At 40.0% G+C, this 20,535-nt stretch overlaps 2 protein-coding genes across 5 annotated transcripts in view; one reads left to right on the top strand and one right to left on the bottom strand.

Moving 5' to 3' along the window:
* The first annotated feature begins 3,197 nt into the window (after positions 1–3,197).
* Positions 3,198–13,772, top strand: kng1 (kininogen 1). Of its 2 annotated transcripts, none has more exons than XM_050055979.1 (9): positions 3,198–3,356; positions 3,433–3,531; positions 5,127–5,270; positions 5,623–5,739; positions 5,843–5,918; positions 11,096–11,265; positions 11,362–11,472; positions 11,567–11,665; positions 12,840–13,772. In XM_050055979.1, the coding sequence occupies exons 2-9, from the start codon at positions 3,463–3,465 to the stop codon at positions 13,170–13,172; spliced, it is 1,119 nt and encodes a 372-aa protein (XP_049911936.1). In that variant the 5' UTR covers positions 3,198–3,356; positions 3,433–3,462; the 3' UTR covers positions 13,173–13,772. The 2 variants fall into 2 exon arrangements, with proteins under 2 accessions (XP_049911936.1, XP_049911937.1); XM_050055980.1 differs by having other exon boundaries at positions 3,218–3,356; positions 3,436–3,531.
* The window catches only part of pik3ca (phosphatidylinositol-4,5-bisphosphate 3-kinase, catalytic subunit alpha), a 32,995-nt gene continuing 25,691 nt past the window's right edge, over positions 13,232–20,535 (bottom strand). For all 3 annotated transcript variants that reach the window (XM_050055975.1, XM_050055976.1, XM_050055978.1), the window contains one exon: positions 13,232–20,425. In XM_050055975.1, the coding sequence (XP_049911932.1) occupies positions 20,318–20,425 (108 nt within the window). In that variant the 3' untranslated portion in view covers positions 13,232–20,317. The remainder of the gene's footprint in view (positions 20,426–20,535) is intronic.

Here is a 20,535-nt window from a genome sequence, read left to right as displayed (position 1 = left end):
TCTTGCTTGTAGGCTAAATGTGAAACTGTTGAACACCTTTAGACCTAGATGAGCCGTGCAGAGGAAGTGAAGTGTCACAGTAGGTGGTGCAGAGACTGCTGTCTCTGTCAGCACTGAGCTGACACCTCTGATGGCAACTTCACATCAGTTAAACAGACAAACCGTGGAGCCTCTCAGCCTCTCAGCCAAGCTGCCGATCAGAGATGACTCCACACATAACTCTAACTTTATTTGCTCGATCACTGGTTGAAAAACATCAATTATGGTGTTTGAATATAAAAAATAATTATGTTACTATACTTACTCAATGTACCCCAAAATACCTTGCAAAAAGCGCCCAAAGCTCCCTTGAAAAAAGCAGCTGTACACTTGTACTTCAGAGGAAAACACTGTACCACTACATATAGATGACATATAAATGTTACTGGTGATGCTGAAGATCCAGATTCCAGAAGAAAATATAGCAAAATATGATGCGTAATTATTGTTTAAACTATAAAGCACTGTGTAAGAATTAAAAGCTTGGGGCGTCGGTGGCTTGGTGGATAGAGAAGTCGCCCCATGTACAAGGCTGTTGCCGCAGCGGTCCGGGCTCGACTCCAGTCTGTGGCCCCCTGCTGCGTGTCATTACCCCCCTCTCTCTTCCCTCCTCACACTCAACTGTCCTATCTATAAAGGCAAAAATGCCCCAAAAAATATTTGAAAAAAAGAAAAGAATTAAAGGCTCAACCTTAAACAGACTTGGTGCTAATGATACCTCTACTGACTGCATGACTTTAACTTTTACTGTGCGCTATTTAGACAAAAGTTTTGAGTAAGCCTTCTTCTACTGCTGCCAATAACCTACTAACTTTCACTAAAACCTTACTTTTAAAAACACTTCTGCATAAACACACTCAGGCACAAAGGAATAGTGCACCTGCGCTGTTTATGCCGAAGTGTCAAGTAACATTTTAGCCAAAATGCATGTGTTTGAGAAGTACTGAGCAGAGGACTGGATAAAGGTGAGTCAGACAATACTGTACGAGCTGTGCGAGAGTTTGTAAACCAATGTTTTGGTGTAATTTTGCCATGAAACACAATCCCCTATGACTTCAGTCCATTAGGAATGTTCACTGTTTTTGGATTCTCCGTTCCCCTCCTTCGGCCACTGTGGAGGCATGCAAAAAACAAAGTTTACTTCCCAAATTCAATGCAACACAGGATGAGTAATTGATATACAAATGATCATTCGGGGGGGTGATGTATTCCTTTCAGTAAAAGATTTGAGTACTTCCTCCAGCATTGACAAAGCTAAGCTAACCAACTGCTGGCTGTACTGTAATTATTTAACAGATAAATATGAGAGTGGTATCAATCTTATCATCCAGCTTCCAGCATGAGCAAAAGTGAATAAGGTTATTTCTGAAATACTGAACTATTCCTCGAAACAAAACATTAGTTTTACGTGTTTTATTTGAATTTACTAGAAGTAAAATAATTCTAGAATTCAGTTCAGTTCAATAGAACTTTATCTATCCCGAAGGAAATTCATGTGCCAGAGAATGCTTCAGATTACGGTAACACTGAATACAGTCACAACAATTAATATTCACAACCAGTAACAACCAGAACCAGTCTGTCCCTCAGGTCAGGGTCACTCACTGGGCCCTGCTTTAGAAACACTGGAGTATTAAAAATCTGGCAAAATCAGTGCTCAATAGATTAACAACAGGAGTAAGTTCAACACTGTGTCTCAAATCGCGTACTTCCATTAGTACACTTACATGTAGTATACTATGTGCACTATGTACTTATTTCGACAGGGTAGTGTTGTCTCAAACCAAACACGGCCGTTGTGCACTTACTTAAATGACGACCGCAAATTAGCTAGTTAGCAAACTAGCATTAGCATTTGCGTTATCATTCACAGTACCAAATCATTACAGACTGCTAAACTAACCCAATAAACATACTGCTGGCTTATATCCGACAACAGTATAGGGGTGCTTGGTGCAGAAAACACATGTATTTGTATAATGCAGCAACGTTCATGGTCACACAGTCCTCGGCCGCCATTTCAAGTTTGAAAATGTTTCCTCTTTTTCTCTACTTTCCTCTCCTGCATCTCGTGACCTCTCAGATTCAGACTTGCCACCTCTTGAGTAGGTCTCAGTCTCTGTGTTGAGAACAACTGACCTTTAGCTGTGGTGCCTAACAGTAGTGATTGCCAAATGAAGCCTCATGAAGCATTTCTTTATTTTCTGAGCCCACTAGATGACACTCATGGTTTAACAAGAGAGGCTCAAAGAATGGCAATTCAGTGTGCTTTCAACCTTTTGTTGAACAAAAAGCGCCATCTAGTGGGCTCATAAAATAAAGAAAATGCTTCATGACTCATGAGGCTTCATTTGGCCATCACTACCTAACAGCACAGTTTATCTTGGTGCATGTACAACCACAAGAGGGCAGAATTATGCTCTAAGAAATATGCTCTGCTCTAGATTGTTACACAATCACAGCATTAATTTTTCTTTCTAGTCTCAAAAACAAATGGCTTGCTTTGTTCCTATCTCTACAGAGATTTATGATGGAGCCAAAGTGGCTCCTTGACTTTAACAGAGCCAATGATTAGCCAGGGGCACATAAAGGATTTTGGCATGTTGTCATCAGTTGGCATGTCCATTGATCTTATTGTTATTGGTGAACTTGGCATAATCCTCTACAAAAATTTGCACACAGAAAAGCAAACACAATGTCTGTCATGTATGATGCTATGATCTATATGGAGCGTAACATCTGAGCACATTTCACCTCATTTCACAGAGCAGCAGTGGGGAAATCAGAGTGGTATAGGCTAAAGGTCGACAGGGACAAAGTACCAGTTAACACACACAAAACACACAGCGAGCAAACACACATGCAGCAGCCCATTAAACACGTACAGTTAGGGGATTATTCTGCTACCACACACTAATATGTGTGATTTCATGTGTTGGTATGAGTGTTGATGTAGGAGAGTGTTGGCACTTTCAGAGTCACTAATGAAGGAAGTTTGTACATCTCCTTAAATGGTCTCTACTCTATCTCTGATACTGACTGCTGTATTGACTCGACAGCGCAAACAAAAGAGCAAACATTTACTCTCCTTTTACCGACTGAGCTCTCTGAGCACGACTGTGTGTGTGTGTGTGTATCCTCGGTGACCTCCTGTCCCCTGCACATGTGTCTATCAGTGTGTCATCATCTTTCTCAGGACTCCCTCCCACAGATTCAGGGGAACTTCACTCAGTCGTCCATCCCTGTGTGGAGAGGAGTCGAGAATTTCCTCTTTAAACCTGACAGCACTGACAAGCAGGCCCCCATCTTTGGACATTGTAAGTACAGAATCATCATTATTACTTAAAAGTATTAATCAGCTGGTGTGATATTAACCGTCTCTTTCTCTTGTAGCAGAGCAGATCCAACATCCATCAGGATCAGATGATGAGGAGCAGAGTGGGGCTGTGTGTGCTGGGCCTGCTGTGCCTCCACAGCTCAGTCTTTGCGCAGGTAAGGAGGAAGAAATCAGAGCTACAAAGTGGTTATCAGGCATTACTACTGTCATATGACCATTGTCAGGTTTTTATGATTGAATATTATTATCGATGCAGTGTCACGCAAGCAGCTTACTAATGTTGTAGTTTGGGGCTATCTGCTGAACTACTTTATAGATATACAGCATATTCTGTGAGATAATCATATTTATTTTGTTCACAATTGTAACATGAAAAGTGACTGTAGCTGTGACAAAACCTTTGCTGAGTAAACAGATCAGTATTTTCCTCTGAAATCAAAATACTCAGGTTTATTTAAAGCTTTTCAAAACGGTACTGAAACAAGCCTTGTGTCAGATTTAGTGGCATCTAGTGGTGAGGATGCAGATTGCAACCAACTGAATATCCCCCACTCACCCTTTGCTTTCCAAGAGTGTTGGTCATCGCTACAGTGGCCCGTAGCCTAAGGGCCACTGTAGTGATGACCAAATGAAGCCTCATGAAGCATTTTCCTTATTTTATGAGCCCACTAGATGTTTTTGTTCATTTTGTTCAACAAAAGGTTGAAAGCACACTGAATTGCCATTCTTTGAGCCTCTCTCTTTAAACCATCTAGTGGGTTCAGAAATTGAAGGAAATGCTTCATGAGGCTTCATTTGGCAATCACTACCCTTAGGTAACGTAACAATGTGACAGGCTTTTTGTGGAGCCAGTGTTTGGTTTGTTCATTCTGGGCTACTGTAGAAACATGGTGGTGCAACACAGCAGGCTCCCTGAAAGAGGACCCGCTTCTTATGCAGATGTGAAGAGCTTCTTCTAAGCTAACGGAAACACAAAGATTCTTAGTTTCAAGTGATTATACACCAGTGAAAATTGTTTTGAATATTATAGTACATATATATATATATATATATATATACATCATTACATGTCATGTTTGCAGTGTCTTTTAGTCATTCCCAACTTTTTTGTCTTGTAACCATTTAAAATGAAGCAATGTCAACTTGCCTGTAAAAAGTGGTTTTACTCAAGTAAAAAAAAAACATGCCACACCAAGAAAATACTCCATCACAAAGTCTTTTTTAGAAATTACTGATGGCACATATAACTAAAATATCAAAAGTGAAAGTCATTACGTAACAGAACTGACCCTTTAAATGACCTCCTAAACTTTTAGTTCATGGCAGAGTAAAATATTTTCTAAAATGATCAAATATTTTATATTTTGTGTATATTTTGTGTAAAACTTAATTTGTAAAGTAACTTTAACTATCAGACAAATATATTGTAAAGTAATATGTACAATATTTCCATCTGAAGTTTGTTGCAGCAGAAGTATAAAGTAAGTACAAAGTAAAGTACAAATAGAATCAGTGTTTACTTGAGTAAATGTGCTTTATTACTTTCTTCAGCTACTTGTCACATGTTGTACATACGTATAAGCTGTCAAAAGAGTACTTTTCCCTTTTCACATGTCTTCATAAAGAAGTAAAGGCCTGAAAATGTAACATCATCATCTGGATTTCACAAGGAAAAGTACATATTAGAAAAGTTAAACTTATAATTTGTGCAGCAGAAATACATTTTCCTCTGTTTGTGCTTTTCTGGGAGGCATTGGACGTCCAGCCCGGCGTCCTGATCTTCTGTGACGATCCATCTGTGGTGATGGCTGTCAACAGCGCTGTTAACAAGTTCAACGACAGGCTGAGCACCGGATACAAGCTGGCCCTCTATCAGATACTAACAGCCAGCAAGGTACAGTGACTGCAAAATAATGTGTCTCTGCATTATCACCTGACCTGCTTTATCTCAGGTTACATTTTGAGTGCAGTCAAGACCCAAAAATAATGCAACAATAATGCACTGTATGAGGAAGTTAGTAATGGACTATCAATCATAGAGTCAAAGGTATCAAACACAAATATGTACAAAACACAGCATTACAAGTCTTCTGGACGGTGATGAAACAAGAGAAACTAAAGCTGTGTGACCATATTCTAGGAAAACATGTTTAGACACTTTGACCTCTGCTAAGCACTGATTTTGTGTGTGTGTGTGTGTGTGTGTGTGTGTGTGTGTGTGTGTGTGTGTGTGTGTGTGTCTACAGTCAGAGAATGGCTCAGACTCGGTGTACTCACTGCAGTTCACCAGCAGGAGGAGTGACTGTCCAGCTGGGAGCAACATACCCTGGACAGACTGTGGCTACCTGCCTCAGGGACGCAAGGTAAGACTAATGAGATGAAATAAACATGTAAATATTTAACCTTATACAGTCTTTAATAACACAAATCATAACCCTAACATCATTTATCCTGCTGCTCTTCCAGGAGCCGATGTCATGCAACGCCACGGTCTACATGACAGAGACTGAAGCTGACACTACACAGGTGGACTGCCTGCTCGGTGAGGGAAAACAAACCCAGTGTCTGATTACTGCTGTGATACAAGTACATAAAAATATAACCAGCAGAGGAAGCTTCAAGTTTAACGATGCATTTTTAATTTAAAGAAATAGTTCAATATTTTGGGGAAAAAAACACTTATTTGCCTTCTTGGAGAGGGTTAAATGAGATAGGACTTTCATGTCTGTAGGACAGATGTGAAGCTGGAGCCAGCATACTTAACTTAGCTTAGCTTAGCATCAAGACTGGAAACAGGGATAAACCATGGATGTATAATGAGAGCTGGACACAGTGTTGGAGGTGGGACCTGTTTATTCCTATAAAAGATGCTCAGTCAGACATCTATAGCTGCAGACAAATTCCGTTTGTAGTGTACATGACACGCCCCTACAAACCACGCCCACCACAAGTGCAAGACAAACCCACCAAGGCTATTTAAACTCTGCTAAAAAGTAGAGTCTACACTGTAATGAATTAATGAGACCACATGTAGCAATAATCCACTTTATAATTCATAAGACATGAGGACGTGATTCACTTAATGAGATGTAACCCTTCCCATTACCCTTATCCTAACCTTAACCACCACTCATTTAATGTAATACGTCATAGCTAACTAATTGCTAACTTAGCAATTTTGTTGGGACTTCCACCTCTAGGCCGAGGAGCAAAGGAGGCTGCTTAAGGGCGGTTCATGTAGCTTCTCCAGCTGCAGTTATACCTACGCCTTGCTAAGTGGTACACAACACCAAAAAAAGTTTGACTTCCAGGTATAAAATTTCCCAGATCTTTCAAATCCAGGGGCTGTAGGCCTAGAGCAAATGCACTAGCATTTCCTTTTACCCTGCCTCCCAACTGCTTGCCCCATGACATCAAGTGATAGACTGAGGAGTTGTAATTGTATGGTTTGGCCACTATGTCAAATTGGCTTCAAAGCCCGGCGCTGTTCCTTGGATTTGGGGTGAAGAGCAAGAATAGATGCCGCTAATGAACATCTCTAAAGCTAAATAATTAGCATGTTAAATCTGGTGGCTTAGTGGGTAGAGCATGTGTCCCATATGTGAAGGCAATGTCCTTGCCACATTCTAGCCTGTGGCCCTGTGTTGCATGTCATCTCCCCATTTCCCCCCTTCATGCTTAAATATCTAAAAAAAAAAAAAAAAAAAAAAGGCAAATCGCCATAAAAACAATTTAAAAAAATCTTGTTTACTCTGTACAAAAATGAAATTGAGGTTTTACATAGGACAATATGCTGCACTCTCTCTTGACCTGGAGTTCTTGGACCGTCTGTTGGTTGCCTGCAACTGTTCCTAGCCCAGCCCTGCTATATAACCTCCAGTAAAACCACAACTTGGTATTTTTATACTTTGGCATTTGAACAAATGAAACAAATAAGACTTAACATAAGTAACTGGTAAGCTTTTGTTACCTTTGGACAGCACCAGTCTAGCTGCTTCCTCTGTTTTTCGGTCTTTATGCTTAACTGTAGCTTCAATTTGTGAAATAATCTGGGACTCTCAGGGGACAAGTGATTTTTCTCTGCCAGAAACATGAAGAGAGTTTAAAGTGAAGAGTCTCAAAAATGTGCTCAATAAGTGAGATTATTTAAGTAACCTTTTCAACTTGGGACCTCATTTAAGATATTACCCACTGACCCCAAGGCTCATTAAAACTTATTACTTCTCCTGTCATGTGATGTCTCCACCAGGGGGAATTCAAGTCTCATCCCATATAATGAGAAACCAGTAATATCCAGGCAAAGTATGATCATGTACAGACAGTTTTCCTTCAGCAGGAATCTGTGTACTGATTACAGTGCCTTGCAGAAGTATTTACCCTCCTTGGCATTTTCTTGTTTTGTTTTGTTATTTGAATGCTTCTTTTTTTTCTTTGTAACAGACCTACACAAAGTCGTTGAAATTGGTGAAGTGAAATAAAAAACATTGTTTTAAAAATTCATAAAAAAAATAAAAACTGTAAAGTGGTGTGTGCATAAGTATTCACCCTCTTTGCTATGGTGCACCTAAATAGGACCTGATGCTATCAGTTACCTTTAGAAGTCAAATAATCAGCAAATTAAAGTTGCCCAGGTGTGCAGTCTAAGTTTCACATGATCTCAGTATATATACAACTGTTCTGAAAGGCCCCAGAGTCTACAGCACCACAAAGCAAGCTGCACCATAAATACCAAGAACCTCACCAAACAGGTCAGGGACAAAGTTCTGGAGAAGTACAGATCAGGATTGGGTTCTAAAAAATATCTGAAACTTTGAACAGCCCACTGAGCACCATCCACTATCACAAACTGGGGAAAAAAAATGTGGCACCACAACAAACCTGCCAAGAGATGGCTGCCCACCAAAACTTACAGATAACCCTGAGCGAGCTGGAAAGCTCCACAGTGGACATTGGAGTGTTTGTCCACTGGACCACTTTGAGTCATACACTCCACAGAGCTGGGCTCTGAGTGTCTCACAGGCCTTTTGGTAAACTCCAAATGTATTTTATTTGGAGTGTCATAGCAAAGGGGCTGAATACATATGCATGCACCACTTTTCAGTTTGTTATCATTTTCTTAATTTTTAAAGCATTTTTTATTTTCATTTCACTTCACAAATGTTGATTATTTTGTTTGGGTCCATTACAACCAAATCCAAGTAAAAATCAGTATAAATTACACGTAATACGACAAAAAAGGACAAACACCAAGAGGGTGAATACTTACGCAAGGCACTGTAGGCCCACCATGACTAAGAATGATAAGAAAAGAGCATTTTTCTCAATAAGAAAACAGTGAGTCATAGAGGAAAATGTACGCAGGTGGGTGCAGGGCACACAGAGAGGAGCTGATTTTGCAATATATCAACACTATCTGCAGATAGGAAGAGTGCAGTATTAACTGATCACACCATAAAAGGAAGCGACAGACTAGACTTCAATCTGTGTGCGAACACCGTCAGCCAACAGTAAATAGATTCCTTGTTTTTTCTGTCCAGCTTCCAAAATGTTCTGCAACATTGGAAAAATCATTTGTTTATTAAGGCAGCTCTTTAGTAGGGTCTGACCTTAAAGAAATCAAAGTTGTGTGGTTGGAGACCTGTTGTGTTAAAAAAGATAAAGTATACATCACTTTATTCCATTAATAATATAGTTAGTCTTTCCCTAGATTTCCCCCACATAAATATTTATCTGTAGTCCTAATGTTATTGGACAGACACCATACAGAGACATAAATGATCACATGTGCTGATGATAATTATTGATTTTATTTCTGTGACTGTCAGCAGACGGGTTGCATTATGGATAATGTTTGTGGCAGGTTTTGACAAGGAAGAACACATGGAATATACTGTATAAAAATATAGCTCTAGTTTGCATCAGTTTTTTAAGCATCCATTTTGAGTCCGACAATATTACAGTAATGCAACACTTAGTTGGAGGAGGTTTATTTCAAATGACAATACTATGGACATAACTGTACTTGACTCTTAAATCAAGCAAGAAATGTTTTCAAATAAACTAGAAAACATGATTACCTGGATCAAAACTGAAGTAAACAGGCATTAGAGGTCATTGGACTCTAGCTTTAGAAACACACCAACTAAAACTAACGTTCTTCTGGCTTAAAAACATTAACTCATGACAGAGAAATTATATCCTTTCTTTGTCTTTAGCACAATGGATTATTGTATTTGCAGGCCTCAACCCAGCTGGCACCGGACGTCATATGACGTAAAAAAGACGTTGGAGTCTTACGTCAGACAGACATAGCACCAAATTCTGGGCCCTATACATAGGCAGTCTCTGTGGACCCCCTCCCTTCCTCTCTTGATCCATGGCTCTTCTCTTCTCTTCTCTTCTCTTCTCTTCTCTTCTCTTCTCTTCTCTTCTCTTCTCTTCTCTTCTCGTCAGTTGGCTTTCTCTCCATTTCCTTTCCTTTCTTCTTTCCTTTCTTTTTTCTTTTCTCTTCTCTTCTTCCTCTCTTGATCCATGTCTCTTCTCTTCTTCCTCTCTTGATCCATGTCTCTTCTCTTCTTCCGCTCTTGATCCATGTTTCTTCTCTTCTCTTCTCTTCTTCCTCTCTTGATCCATGTCTCTTCTCTTCTCTTCTCTTCTCTTCTTCCTCTCTTGATCCATGTTTCTTCTCTTCTCTTCTCTTCTTCCTCTCTTGATTCATGTCTCTTCTCTTCTCTTCTTGTCAGTTTGCTTTCTCTCCATTTCCTTTCCTTTCTTCTTTCTTTTCTTTTTTGGAACCCCAATTTCTTTTCTTGGGGAAAGACATACATGTTGTTGCTCCAGCAGTTATACACTCCACTCTAGCTACATTTAGTGTAAGGGTGTACTAAACCATTTTGTGTCTTTAAGGGGTGATAGAAAGTTCAGTCTCTGTTTAATTCAGCCAATTTAAATTTAATTAGGGCACTAATTACTTAAAAATATAAAATTGCTAACAAAACCAAACTTTTCAACCGAGCATTTAGAGCCCCCTTTTTTTTCAAAGGATTTTCTTGCAAAAAAACAATAAATGTTGAACCATCAACACATATTTGTTGGCAATGAATCATTTCATTTTCAGCAACTTAGCGCTGACAGCGTGTGTAAATTCAACATTTTTGTTCTTCTGATTTCACTCTCTTATGCACTTTTTTTATCAGGTTGCAAAAGTAGTTTTATTCTATTTTAGCAAAAGTAGATTATTTTGCAAAAATGTGAACAATTTTATGTCCCATCATGCACATTTAGCTCATCCTTTGCTTAGTCTGTCAGTTACTTTGTTATTGATCAGCCTCAAAACATTAGAGACACAAACTCAGTTGCATGTTTTATCAGTTTTAAACAAGACATATTGCCTTGCATTCAACAAGTCTCTCCATCACACGTCTCCCCATTAAATATAATTTTTACAGATTTAATATGATTGGGCTGGTTTTAAGCTCCTTTATAGTCCTCTTACATCAGCATTTAATTTAACTGAGTGTTTGTATCTGTTTATTATGTTTTACTTATAAGCACTTCACAAATCTGTGGTAATAGTGATGAGAAATGAGAGACAAAGTTTCTTGAACACATTAATAATTGCCTGTAACATCAGTTGATTTTGTTTTTTCCACTGCATGTATTAAGACTTACTAAAATCAGTTTTAAAAGGCCTAAGATCTTTCTTTTTCCACAATCCAGATGATCCCGTCGTTTCAGAGAGAGCTCCCTGTTTGGGCTGCCCTGAGGAGATAGATGAGGACTCAGAGGAACTTAGGGTTCCTGTTATTGCCTCCCTCTCCAAGTACAACTCCATGTCCAACTCCGCTCACCTGTTCACCCTGCACAATATCGGCCACGCCACCAGACAGGTAGAGACTTGGTGATGTGAAGAGAGAGGAAGTGGGAGGAATGGAGGTCAGGTGGAGAAAACGTTTCCTACCTACTCTCTGTATGTATCCCTGTAGGTGGTGGCAGGTTTCAGGTTCAAGCTGAGGTTTGATATGAGGAAGACCATCTGCGCCAAGGCTGAACACAAAGACCTCCACGAACTGTGTGTCCCTGATGATCAGGATATGGTAAACATGATAACGAAACACATGATACAGCTGACATAATATGATCTGTTCTGTTTGACCTTATGTGTCTCTGTCTCTGTGTTTATGTGTGCAGGAGTTTGCTCACTGTAACTCTACAGTGGATGTAGCACCATGGAGACTTGAGGCCCCACAGGCACAGATGGAATGTGATGCAGGGGCCCTGCCTCCCTCGGTGAGACCCATTTTTCACAAAATAGTCAAACATGAGACAGCTCTTAGAAACACAATGAAGAGCAGGACAGCCACTAATGTCACCCTGAACTTGTATCAATAACTTTAATGCTTCATCCCCCTGATTTATTTTCATTTCTGAAACAATTTTAGCTTTTGTTTATTGCAATGATTTATTCGAATGCTTTTATTGTCGTCTTGTGCCTGTGAAGCATTTTGTTACCCTGGTTTTTAAAAGTCCTGTATCAAGTTAGTTTAACTTACTTATGTACATAATAGTAGCATCAGGGAGCAGTGATACAAGGGCTCCCACACAGTGAACGTTTAGGAAGGCAAACCCAAAATCATAATGTAGTAATATTTAAGGTATCACTGTAAGGATGGAGCTGCATGCAAAGAGCTTTGGCATGTTGAGATATTCTTATCAGACCTTCTGATCTTAGTTACTGTTGCTTAGTCATGACTGGACAATAACTGTTTTAAGGAGAGGTTTAGAGGAAGGTAAATTAAAGCCACAGTTGGTAACTTTATTTTTTTTTAAAAAAGGAAGGGGAAAAAAAGGTTTTCAGTCTGTTCGTATCAGTTCAGCCATTTTTGCAGCAGCAGCAAAATGTATGTAGTGGACTGAAAAAGCAATTCATGATATTATTCTAATAGGCTACCTAAAGTTTAATTTGTATTACTAATGTTAATCATTTATATAATTAAAAGTTGATACTTGATACTCGATTGTGTGACGATACGATATTCCCACACAAAAATATTGCGATACTATGCTGTATTGATTTTTTCCCCCACCCCTCATATTCATAAGCCTATTGGATTGCCTTGCCTCACTGCATGTGAATGAGAACAACCAACCAGAGCTGAGGAGTCTCTAAAGCAGCTGTCAGTCCTGTCAATCACTCTGTGAACTGCGGTCAAACCGTCAAACTCTGCAGCGTTGATCAAATATAAATCAAGATTCTGTCACTGCATTGTCTATTCCTGCCTCAAATGTTTGCAGAAATTATTTTAGTAACTGTCTAGCTATAAAATGAATAAAAAATTGGGACATCGCCACCATGTTGGATAAAGAGTCCCAAGCACCGCCCACCAGTGGAAGCAGCTTTCGCATTTTACAGCTGATCCTGCAAGACGCAAAGTTTGTCTCACTGTACTTTTTTTCCCCTCAGTTGTTCACCAGGCGCCGTCCTCCAGGCTGGTCTCCACTCAGGAATCTTCTGTATAATAGATCCCCCCCAACCTCAGCTTCATCCATACCCTCCTCCACCAAGGCTTCAGCCAAAGAAGAATCTTCTGAGGAGGACACCACAGCCCCCAAGCCGTCCACCTCCCCTGACGCGGCTGCAGAGGCTGCGAACAACAGCCCCTTCCACTGCCCGGCCAAGCCCTGGAAAACCTTCAATCCCGTTCAACCTGCAGCTCCTACGAAGGCTGCTGCAGAGGACGGCAGCCAACAGCCCACAGTAGACGGGGCCTTTAGCGATATGGACCTGCTGGGGTAGATTTATCCTCAAGGGAAACACATTTATATTCAAAAGTCCTCAAGTTGCATTTGTAGGGATTTCTTTTTAGAAGGAACATCCTCAGGGGTGTTATGAAGATTTACAACTACACGTGAAATCTTAATAAAATAAGCAGTTTAGGTTAAAAAAAGGAGCCTTGTAACTCCTCAGTAAGCGCTGGAAAAAAGGACTAAAAATTATGACAGAGCTCTAGATTGTTACCACATTAATTGCTAGTTACATGAGGAAAATCAGTGTCAGTTTGAGTAAATCAAAATAATGAGCAATTCATTTTCTGTGTCCATTCATTAGAGATGTGAGAACATGGGAAAAGGTACATCGTAAACCTGTCATTGTCAAACGGGAAAAATTTGTAAGAAAATAAAATGTCATGTGCTGGTTTCAGTGTGAACATAAAAGCACCTCATTCATAACAAATAATAAATATTCAGCTCTGTTTTATCATGAGAAATAGTTCAGTGTTTTTGATGCTGTTTCCATGATTTCCTTTAACAGAGTTGTTGCACTGTCATTGACCCAAATGGTTGTTCTGATCTACTGATGTTGTTGTTCTTCACAGAGAATAAACAATCAGATTTAGTCCTTCTGAGTTGCTGAAATTCCCTTTTAAACTGAGATATTCCAAAGATTTTGATGAAGTGAAAACCCTGAAGATAAAATCAAAAATTAGAGTCATGGCGTACCAGATTTAACCAAATGCTTCATTACAGACCGTACACTGCGAGAGCAAACACAGCTGGGTGAATGTTTAACAAATTTATTTGTACATCTTCACAGAACACTCAGATGACCAGTCAGTCAGTCAGTCAGGGTACAAACCTTTACTCTGTGACCAGGGAGCCAAAATGAAACACAATATACATTTATAAATAAAAAAAAAAAAAATGCAGGTTATTTTGACGATGAAACTGTTCCTACACAGAGCAAACTTAAGGCATTAATTTATAAACATCTGTATGGCTGCTTAGCAGACTAAACAAACAAACAAACAATGTAGCAAGATGAAAATTCATCTTTACCCAATCTCATGCAGGTAGGCTGTGGAAAAACAATACATTGGCCCGTTGTACATTCATTCATAGTATAGGTTAAGGTTCTGACAGCATGGTATGTTATGGAAATATATTAGCTGTACACTGTAATGTAGCACTGCATACATGAATCCACAGACCGTTTAGTCAATGTTTCTCCTTGAAGTAAGAATTTAGCACACTTCAGAGGCCTCAAGAATGATCACAAATGATCAATAATCTTCATGATTAGTCATATTTGCTGTTTGAAGTGCAACAGTTTGAAACCCTGGATGTTCACCCTGTTTAAAGCCCATTCAAAGGCTTTTAGACAACACAGTTTGTGTTTAAACAAACAGCACTAAAAGTGGGACTGACTGTTTTGAACTGCTTTACAGAAAGCAGCCATATTGCGGCCATATTCACGAAATACAACGGCCGTCTGTCCATCAAGTGAACAAACAGGAACAGTAACGGAAATACCTTTCAATAAAGACCCATCAAAAACAGAACAATATAGGCTTCACTAAAGTAGCATTTACTGCATGGATATTGCATTGAGGTGCATTATATTATCTGGGTGTTTGTGTTATTATGTCCACTGTTCATCTTGGAATCATAGCTCAGACCATATGATTGTATTAGCAGGGGCACAGTACGATTTCCCTCCTCTCTGTTAAACTTAACAGAAAATCAATCAGTATTTTTCTGCACACATGGGCGGCTGAAGATCAACTATTTCCAACTTCATCTTACTTTGTAAAACAGCAGGTACAGTGATTACGTATCATTATATGATACTAAAACTCCTGCAGATTGTTTATCCATACAGGCAGACGGATATGTAAATATGGACCTGTGTTTCAGAGACTTTGGTGCATGCGTGCCATCAAAGTCCAAAAAGAGGAAAAACTAGTGCAACAATATTGCAATTCCTGCTCCAATTCATTGTCAGGAGAACTTTCAAACAAACAAACATGCTCTGAGAAGATGTGAGAACTATTAATCAGCTGCTGGACGTAACTTCTACGAGTTTGAGGCTGATGAAAATCTAAGATTATTAAATCTTATTAAAGCCTGCGAAACACTGTCATAGTTCTCACTGCACCTGGTTTGAAGAGTTTGGACTCGAGCACAACCTTCATTAGTTTAGTTGCGTCTTCACTGAAATTCAGGACTGTGGCATCACTTACATTCACCGCCAGTATCAAACAGCTTGTACACAATGCTTCAACCTTCAACAGTACAATATACACACACACACACACACACGCTCTCACAGTCAGTACTAAATAGACACTGCACTACCTCCGTCTCAACTTTAAACCAACAAAATACAGCTGTGGTTTTCATTCATGATATTTCAAGTAAAACATTTACAACTTATGTATGAAAAAAGTTCCCCCTCCTTTATGTTTCCTTACAAACGATGCAAAAACTTCAGCATTTTTTGTTTTTCCTTCTCTGGCACAGAGCAGCCAGCGGGGGGGGGGGGGGAAGGCTTACAAAACATTTAGAGACACCACCACTTCAACAGTTAAGTGTCGTCACACACACAGACACATGGACATGTATATACACACAGTGTGGGTTTTTCATTGGGGCCAGCCAATGAAGCTCTGCAACCTGTACAGAGAGACAATCAATGCACACAAACGCACTCACACAATCAATTTGGAGGATACATGGGAAAGGATAGGAAAGATACCAACACTACAGGTTCGTCACACATGAAGCCTACCATAGAAAAAGAAGTTGGACTGTAACTGTACATACATACTGCTTAATGCTGCGTCAAAATGTACACCATACACACGTGTTATGCTGCTTGAGAAACATGCTTACTAGGCTAACTTTCTTCTTACAGAGTCCTTTTGGACAAAAAGGCAATGAGAACTAGGATTTTTAAGTGCATACCCCAACCTTTTCCTTTTTTTTTTTTTAAAAACGTCTGTAACTGTCTGAACTCACCACCCTACTGCGTGATGTAATTCCAGCATTAGCTTTCCCGGGCCTCAGTGATGCCTGATTTGGCACGTTAAGAAAAAGAAGAGAAGACCATCTCTGCCGAGAACCTACTGCGTGTTCAGTGGCACTGCATCTGACTTTAGGAAGCAAACAAAGATGATGCAAGAACCTAGAAGATGAGTGCGCATAAGGTCTATGTCAGCAATTAAATACATTCTAGCCGTTAAATGCTGCAGTAACATGACATCACACACGTGCGCCACATCAGAACAGAGCACAACTTTGGCTTTTCAATACAATCAACAGTTGGGCAGGCAAAGTGCACACTTTCTCTTGCGCTGGCAGATTGGATTTCACACTTTAGTTTCTAGGATAATAATTTAGCTACGCACACATCCAGGTGTCTTTACATTGTGAGGGTGTCGGGGGCTCATGAGGCTGCTCTGAGGCACCTTTTTCTTGTACAATACATTCTGTTCAGCGAAGCACACTGTACGAGAAGTTCTCAATTCATCTGAAAAGCCGTTAACGGTCACTCAAGGTTCTTTGTTTATCGTTAAAAACACCTTTTAGAACAGTATGTTAGAGAGAATTGCTAATCTCACACGACAGGGTGACAATGGTCTGCTCTGAAGACACAATGGACCAAAAATGCGTTTATCAAGCTTTTCCTGTCCCGATGTTAATCTTTATCTCTTGTTGTATGTAACGTGTTTTTTTTTAAAAAGTAAATTTTTTTCTCAGTGTTTTAATATCAAAACCCTGCTCTTCTGTCTTTCTGTAAAATAGGTTATTTTGATGACTCATCTTAAACCTGTAGGTGTATGAATTCAGTGAAACATGATTGCTGCCACTGCCCATCATATTAGACCACATCACCATTAGCTAGTGGCTTATAGTAGCCAGCAAAGTGATATAACAGCACGAGGTGTGTGTTTGGATATGAGTTGGCCAAAACTTTGTCTGCACGTGCAAAGAATCTAGCTTAAAGCAGCTGTGCGGAACTTTTTACCATTTATAAAACTGTCCCTAGTTCGTATCACCCCCCCTTGAAGATCCGCATATTTATTTGAACCCAACAGCGACAAAAAAGCCTTTCTCTATATGGCTATTTAGCGTAGCCTTGGTCGAGTCAGAAAACCAGAATACGGCACCCGGAGGCAGAAGTAAGTCTGCACGCCCACTGCGGCCCGCAGTGGCCCGCAGCCATTAAACCACAGAAGAAGAAGGAGCCGTGTTTACGAGTAGGATTTAAGAAACAGGCTAAATGACATGTTGTAGGGAGTAGTGAATGATTTCGGACACATTGCACACTCTTGTACAGTAGGTGGTGGTATGCACCTGGAAGTTGTTTGCGATCCACCAATAAATTGAGTGAAGAAGAAGAGCCGTGTTTACAGAGAGTGTTCTTCGAGTAAGCGGTATGCAACGGGCATTGCAGAACACATAACAGTTTTACCAGATGTATCTATAAGGACTTGGTTGTACTTTCGATGTCATGGCAGATAAAGAAGGAGCACCATCTAAAAGAAAAAGAACAGAAGAAGGCTAAACGGGACAGTGATAGAGCTCGAGCCCAAACACGTGTAAACCTCGGTCGGGCATTCACCAAGTGGAGAGAGCTGAGAGATTTGAAAGCTTTTAAAACTGATCCCGAGTTGGCCCTTTTCCTAATCGACAGGTATGTAATTTTTGTTTTTATTTAGAGAATATACCGCAACTTGTTAGACGTTGTTTCACTTCAATATATGACGACATGGAAGTTATAAGCAAGCTAAATGTAACGTTAGCTGATGTGAACTGCTTTTGTCTAGTAACGTTACAACAAACGCCACAAAATTATCTGTGACTTTGACCATGAACACAAATATACAGCAGGCAGTTGTCCTCAGTTTATAAGAAATTCAGAGCTACACCAGAACACTTATGATTTTCCTCTCGCTCTCCAAAACAAATGCATGCGGTAATTGCCGTTTGTAGACGAGATTTTACGAATGAAGCCGAATGCCGGCTGCAGTCGGAATTTTACGACACCAGGCTGTGGGTGTCATACCGCTTCGACCAAAGGGGGCACTATTATCAATGAAAACGTAAAGTTCTGCACAGCTGCTTTAAGTCTAATTTATTCATTTCACCTTCATCCTCACCCTCCTGAACCAACACATGAGGAAGGTGTCGGCAGAGACCAACAGCCCTCCACAGCTCTGTATCACTCTGTATTCACTAGGCTATGCCCACTTTTGAGGGATCCAACCAAATTTGAAGGATTTGTTCAAAGCCTTGTCATGATTATATCTCGCCGACATGCAGTGTTTCATTTCATTTCATTGTAACTCGTTAAAAATTAAATGTTTCTGTTGGGAAAAATCTGTAAAATCTCAGCATCTAACATAAAGAGCATGGCAACAGAGAGCACGGCTCAAACACTGCCTGGGTTTTGGGCTCAGTTAAAAGCACTCTGAATAAAAACTATCCACCATGAGTCGACATTTTAAAAACATTCAAACGGGAGACATGCTAAAGACCATCAACTTCACATGGTTAGAAGTAAAAAAAATAATACACGAGGAAGGTCAAATCTAGCCGTTCATGCTATTCATGTTAATAGTGCTGTCATGGTTGGCTTACTTGGTTTAGGCAGAGTTTGTAGGGCTTAGCAGTGTGCAGTGTTGTGGAGTGTTGTGCTGTGACGCCAAGGCATTTTATCAACAGGAAGACGTGACATTCCCCTGGGCTTCTGCTCGCCAACAAAACAGACCTCCAGAGGCTTAAAACAGGTCCCATTAATATTAAAATGTGACACTGGCACTTTCCTTCTCACCAATTTGCATCCCCAAACAAATTTTTTTTGTATAAATTCCAAGTAGGGCTGCAAACTAGCCACAATACAACAAACTGGGCTACTACTAATAATGTCAAATGAGATGTTTGACTTAAAAGTGACAGAGGATAAAAAGGCATCAGCAGTCTTAATTCACGAATATGAGCAAAACTATGGAATCAACAAAAAGTGGAAAGCTGTTGCACGTGGTTGTCAGAAAAAGGAAGCAAATAGGTAAACACAAATACAAAAAAGCCTCCAAATATATTTACACAAACAATGGGGTGTCTCTGGAGAGTGGAGTTTTGCCTGTGTAGAAACTGAAAGAGACTAGATACATAAATAAATTCAAAAAGTCATAATAAATCTGTATATTATTCTGGTATTTCTAAGTGCTGTTTTTTTTCTGATGGAGAGGCATCATCACCCTGAAGTTAATATCATATGCAACAGTCTAAAGCAGCACCACCACCAAATGTTCCTGGGGGTGGAGCGCTTTTTCATGAGGCCATGGGAGACTGCGGAGCTGTGCAAAACAACACAGAGACTCTTCTGCAGTTTTTGAGCTTCGAAATTTCCTCACAAAAGGGTTAAAAGGTGGGAAAGCTGACACTGAATCAGCTCAGGAGAGCAACTTCACCACAAAGATGGTGGAAGACTGTGCAGTGGTAGTCATCATAGAGGCCCCCATACTCCAGTAACCCTGCACTGTGCAACAAGTTGAGTAACACTTGTATCTTGAGAGATCACTTAGACGGTTCCTTCTGCCTGCTATCTTCTCAGCAGTGATGAGATTTAAAAAAAAAAAAAAAAAAAAAAAAAAGTTCCCAAGCACCTCCTTTCTGGGGTGGAGCCACAGTGCAGACGTTATACAGCAGAAGGGCAGTAAGTTGAACTTACTTTGTAGCTACATTTATAGATTGGCAGATACAATGTGTGTTTTTCCAGCAAGAGCAGCGGGGTAAGGGGCAAAATTTCCTTTGTTACCCAGTTTGTTCCTTGTTGGGGAAAAAACAGAGGAAGCATAGTAGCCAAGGATACGAGCATCGGCCAGGTAGGGCACGTCTTCACCAGGACGAGAGGACTCTCTTGTGGACCCCAGAACAAGCAGAGAGTAGAGCGAGGGCACCACCAAGACCACAGAAAGAGGCAGATGATTATGGAGGGGAAAATGCAGAAAAACAGGAACCTCGTTTGGATAAATAAAAAATAGTGCTTTAACTGGTGTCTTAAAAATAAAATAAAAAATCAAGCTGCAAACTTCCATCATCAGTGAGCTGTTACTCCAAGGTGGGACTGGTATTTTTTTGTTGGTGTGCAGGAGATCAGTTTAGTGCATGCTGTCTAATTGTGTGGAATATCCAGTCCATCTTGGTGGTCCATCCTCCATGGTGAGCATCATTCATCTGTTTCATAAAGTAGTCCAAAGCCTCCTTCACAAAGAAGAAAAAAATAAAGAGATAAATGAGTAGGTGTAATAATTTTGCAGAGGTTTCAGAACTATCTAAAAAACACAAAATAAGATCAGAACCTAATGGATCAC

This window comes from Epinephelus moara, chromosome 10 (assembly GCF_006386435.1).
Source record: "Epinephelus moara isolate mb chromosome 10, YSFRI_EMoa_1.0, whole genome shotgun sequence".
NCBI classification, from domain to species: domain Eukaryota; kingdom Metazoa; phylum Chordata; class Actinopteri; order Perciformes; family Serranidae; genus Epinephelus; species Epinephelus moara.
This window is presented reverse-complemented; position numbering and strand designations above follow the sequence as displayed.